The sequence below is a fragment of the Lactuca virosa genome, chromosome 4, assembly GCF_052849685.1.
Source record: "Lactuca virosa cultivar CGN04683 chromosome 4, Lactuca_virosa_CGN04683_v6, whole genome shotgun sequence".
Taxonomy (NCBI): Eukaryota; Viridiplantae; Streptophyta; class Magnoliopsida; order Asterales; family Asteraceae; genus Lactuca; species Lactuca virosa.
This window is the reverse complement of record NC_136429.1, coordinates 228,695,841-228,701,218: the sequence shown is the minus strand read 5'-3', so window position 1 is coordinate 228,701,218 and position 5,378 is coordinate 228,695,841. Positions and strand designations below refer to the sequence as shown.

At 37.6% G+C, this 5,378-nt stretch overlaps 1 protein-coding gene across 1 annotated transcript; it reads left to right on the top strand.

The window, feature by feature from the left end:
* Positions 1-3,214: 3,214 nt before the first annotated feature.
* On the top strand, positions 3,215-4,661 carry LOC145105681 (uncharacterized). Its single transcript, XM_079042763.1, has 3 exons — positions 3,215-3,818; positions 3,894-3,963; positions 4,520-4,661. The coding sequence occupies exons 1-3, from the start codon at positions 3,215-3,217 to the stop codon at positions 4,659-4,661; spliced, it is 816 nt and encodes a 271-aa protein (XP_078898889.1).
* The last annotated feature ends 717 nt before the right edge of the window (positions 4,662-5,378 follow it).

Here is a 5,378-nt window from a genome sequence, read left to right as displayed (position 1 = left end):
TATGGGTCTTGTGCTTTTAGTAGTACGGGCCCATAATACTTTCCACACCTACCCATATTTGTCTCAAGTATCATCACAACACCCTAAAACTATACATAAGCATGGCATGCGCTCAGTCCTCACTCCTAGAGGAAGGAAAAATATCTCATAACCGACGGACACATCCAAACAACCCATCCATCCATGAACTGTCACACGACCCTCCATTGGAGCCAGTTAACTATTGCATGAATACAATCACATGCCACACGGCTTAAACACTCTTAGGATAAAAGATTTAATCCTACAACGGTTGGACTCAGACAAGAGCAGCGCAGCAGGACCAAACTCCTTACCCTAAGACCACTTAACCCATGTAGCATGTGAGTTATAGTATTCACGGAATAGTTAGTTCACACACGAAAGAGTCATAAACAATCAATAAGGTACTCTACATAAGATAAGGGATCAAAGATCAGGCAATTATATCATACGATTCCTGAGGATCCCTATCTTAGTACTAGCATGCTGTTCTAACATATCATTTAATCAAATAAATGCATGGTATTTTGGGGTCTACTTACTGGCTCCGGCTGATCGTACACTATGCATCCTTCTTTTCTTATTTTGAAAACTATTAAAAAAAACATTTGAAAACATTTTCCTTAGTTTGAGACTGGATTCACACGAGATTTCCTCCAATTCACTCAAACCAAGGCTCTGATACCAACTTGTAACATCCATAAAAATCATGCCAATTTAAAACTTTTTAAATCATATAAAACCATTCAGTTATTACAATTTGTTTTCAAAATAGTTTAAACATCAGAGTTCCCAGAAATCATAATCATAAATCGACGAAGTGTACGGTCAGGCCTTCGCCTTCCCGCAACCATCCGCTGAACCTGAAACAATAAACTGAAACTGTAAGCTCGAAGGCTTAGGTGTTGTTTGTTTTTTTTTTATTAAAAACATCTTCAAACCTCTTCGTGCTGCGCGGCGCAGCACTTTCTTTCCCGCAACTGTTTGTTTTTTCACAGACTTCGAAATTAAAAACCTTTTCCCGTCCTCTGCTTGGGACAACACTTGAAAATTGCTTCTAACCTCTTCAAAACTAAACCCTAAAAAACAAGCGGCCACTTCCCATTCGTTCCAGGAAATCTATCGCGAGGCTCTCATCTCCAACCTTCTCTCGACCACGATACTCCTCTCAGACCAGCCACCACCGGCACAGCCCCTTCCGGCATTCGTCATTCTAGGTTTGTTTTCTTCTTCTTTTTTTTTTTCATTTTTTGCTGCTGAAGGCAGCGATTGTGCTTGGGTATTTTCAACATTTCGATTTTGTTGGTGGTTTTACTTCATTGTTCATGCTTCATATTAATTGTTTGATTTTTGTTGTTGAATCTTTGTTTTTGCTTAATCTTGATGCTAATCTTATCAAATAGTTCATCCTTTATATCAAATAGTTGTTCTTGAATCTTTGTTCTTGCCCCAATTTCTTCAATTTGTGCTTAAAATGTCATATATTGTTGCTTAATTGTCATGAAATATTGCTGAATTGTCACTAATTATTGCTGAAATGTCACAAATTGTTGCTGAATTGTCACAAATTGTTGCTGAAACATCATGAAATATTGTTCAAATGTCATAAAATGTTACTGAAGTGTCATAATTGTTGCTGAAATATGAATAATCTTTGTTGAAATTTGTTATTTTCATCAATACAAGTTGTAATTATGCTGAAAGTTGTTGGTATAAGGTTATGTGTGCTAAAGTATGTATTCCATATGGTTTTTTTTTATTAGCAATGGCAGATAAACATACATGGACCAATGAGCAAACAAAATTCTTATTGAACACTTGCATTGAAGAAGTACAAAATGTGGGTAGAAAAGGTTTGAGTTTGCACAAACATTGATGGAACAAATTAGGAACAACCATTAAGGAAAAGTTTGGTGTGGATTTGAGTCAAAGACAATTGAAAAACGCCTATGACAACCTTAAAGCCAAATACATGGGATGGTTATACTTGAAAAACAAAACTGGCAACCTTTACAATCCTCAAACAAACACTTTTAACTTAACAAATGAGGAGTGGGAGGACTTTAAAAAGGTATATATATATATATATATATATATATATATATATATATATATATATATATATATATATATATGTTTCTAGAGCTTTGTGCAGAACTCTTTGATGGAAATAGTGCCTCTGGTAATCTCAGCTATGCCACATCCCAAACACCATCAGGACATGGATCATCTTCTTTCCATGTCGCACCACTACAAGTTATGGACACCCCTTCTGTTAACATAGATGAGGATGATATCTTTTCCAATCATACTACTCAGCCACCACTTTCTGCTGCTTCACCTTCTGGTAACCCCAACAAAAGAGCTAAACCCTCAACTCCTAGATCTCGAGCTGCTAGTGCCTCACCTGAGCCACCTTCTAGTGCCTCCCCTAAAGCTTCTATTACTGCTGATGATTTAGCATTGGAGATGCAGAAATCTCTACGACATTTGACTCAAGGGCCAACAATTCCCCAATGTTTAGAGAAGCTAGAGTTACTCGAGTTAGGCCCAGTAGACCCTCTACGATTTGCTGGTTATCATATTTTTGGAGGGACCATGAATATGAGAGAGATGTGGGTAAATTTGCCTAATGATCCACAAATATTAAGAGGATGGATCGAGATGACAGCTACAAGTTTAGGAGTATTGAAGGATGGAAAGATTGTCCATTAAGTTTACATATTTGAATTGTTTAGGTTTTAATTGCATGTGTTAGAACTATGTGGTTATGTTTTTTGGTTATTTGGTACTTGAATGTTATTTGCAGTATGTGGTTATTTGGTACTTGAATGTTATTTGCAATATTTCGAACTTGAACTATGTGGTTATGTATTTTGGTTATTTGGTTATGTTATTTGGTACTTGATTTTTATGTTTTTTTATTTGGTAGTTGAGTTTTATGTTTTTTTATTTGGAACTTGAACTATGTGGTTATGTATTTTGGTTATTTGGTTATATTATTTGGTACTTGAGTTTTATATTTTTTTTATTTGGTACTTGAGTTTTATGTTTTTTTATTTGGTACTTGTGTTGATTAATAGGTTCCTAATGAATAACGACAAAAAAAATACTACTCATAATTCTAATGTACTTGTACGACCGCTACTTTTGGAAGAGGGGTGTGAAACGAGTGCGGGACAACGATTCGGAAATGACGGGACATGAATTTATGTTAGATTTACTTCACCGTAATCATCTACAATGTGTTGAAGTGCTACGCATGTCCCGTGAATCATTTGTCCGACTATGTTCTCATTTTAGAGTAAACTACGTGTTAAAGGATAGCAAACATGTGTCAGTTGAGGAGAAGATGGCTATGTTTTTGATGATGATCGGTCATAACCAACGTTATGTGATTATCAAGTGGAGATTTCAACACTCAAAGCAAACAATTCATAAGTTTTTTCATGAAGTGTTGGACAAAATGTTGCTTTTCGCACATGAAATTATAGTGTCAACTTCTTTTAATCCGAATCCAAACATTCTGGGACATAATAGGAGGCTACGACGGGTGTTCAAGGGAGCAGTTGGTGCACTTGATGGCACTTTGATACATGTTGTTGTCCCTGCAAACAAACATGATTTATATAGAAGTAGGGGAAAAGGCGATTGTTACCAAAACGTATTGGCAATATGTGACTTCAACATGATGTTTACGTTTGTTGTGTCCGGTTGGGAAGGGATAACACACGATTCTAGAATTTTATCAGAAGCATTAGCAAATCCACATGCACCATTCCCGCTTCCACCAGCAGGTAAATTTATAGTTATTTAAATAGTTTTATCTTAGCTTGAAAAAATACAAGACTTTTTTTTTGTTTTTTTTACAGATAAATATTATCTTTGTGATGCCGCCTATGCAAACATTCGAGGTTTTATGGCACCGTACCATAATGTGAGGTATTGGCTTGGAGATTTCCGTCGAAGACGTGTATTAACGAATAAAGAAAAATTTAACCATCCACACGCAAAACTTCGTAATGTCATTGAACGTGCTTTTGGTGTCTTGAAAACACGATTCCCTATATTGAAGAGGATGACACCATTCTCGTTGGTTACACAACGAAACATTACCCTAGCATGTTTTGCGCTTCATAATTTTATAAGAAGAGAGGGACTACATGATGAGTTTTTTGCACGATATGATGAACCTTCGGAATAACAATGCAATCGTTGATAATGATGAAGATGAGATTCCAACACATGGTACTGCAGCGGACCGTGAATATATGACCCAGTTACGAGATGAATTTGCCGAACAATTGATGCAAAATACGGAATGAAAATTATTAAAGTTTGGTTGTATGAATTTTATTTAAAAATGTTATTGTAAGACTAATTTGGTTGTTTGAATTTTATTTCAATGTTTTAAGACAGTAATTTTTAAATTTTTGGTATTAAAAAACTTTTTTCGGTTTATTAAATTACTTTATTTTAAATTTTTGAATATCTGCAGCAGTCTTCAGACGTTAAAAAAACAAACATGCTTCTCATTACAGTCTGCAACATTTTGGTCCACCTCTTTTGCTGCAGAGGGCTGCAGAGGTGGTCTGCAGACTTCAGACAGTTTCACTTCGGAAAAACAAACAGCACCTTAGTGACTTACTCCCAAAATACCAACCTCATACAACCATGAACAAACACAGAACATCCATGTATCTCGAGTCTATAGTGTGACTGGTCCGCCCGCACCGGGCCTTCAGTTCTCCTGGTCCACTCTCTGAGTCTACAATATGACTGGACCGCCCGCACCGGGCCTTCAGTTTGTCTGGCCCACTCTCCGAGCCTCGACACGTTTGGACCACCCTCTCGGGGCCTTCAGCCTATCCAGACGGCTCGCTGGGCCTTTGGCCTGACTAGGTGCCCTCGTGGGCCTACAGTCTATCCGGTCCGCCCTGGGTGTGTTGGCCTACAGCACGAAGCAGGACCCAACTCAACCCAACCCCATACCAATCAAACAATCATGTGCACATAAATATCATACGATAGCATATATATAACAGATAATCATACCGATCTAACATATCACTATCACAACAACCATCCTATAACCAGGATACCGCCCTAACCGGTCACTAACATAGCACCATCCTATATACCAGGATACCGACCTAAACCAGGTCGCTAACGTAATACCATCCTAACGACCAGGATGCAGATCTAGCAGATCAATAACATATCAAGCAAATACCCGGATACAAATCCAATAAAGGGTCGGCCTTGGTGCCTTAGACCCTATTGATATAGTGAGAATAACTCACCTCACAATATTGATCTGAACTGAAGAACCGAACTCCCGAACCGCTATCTCACCG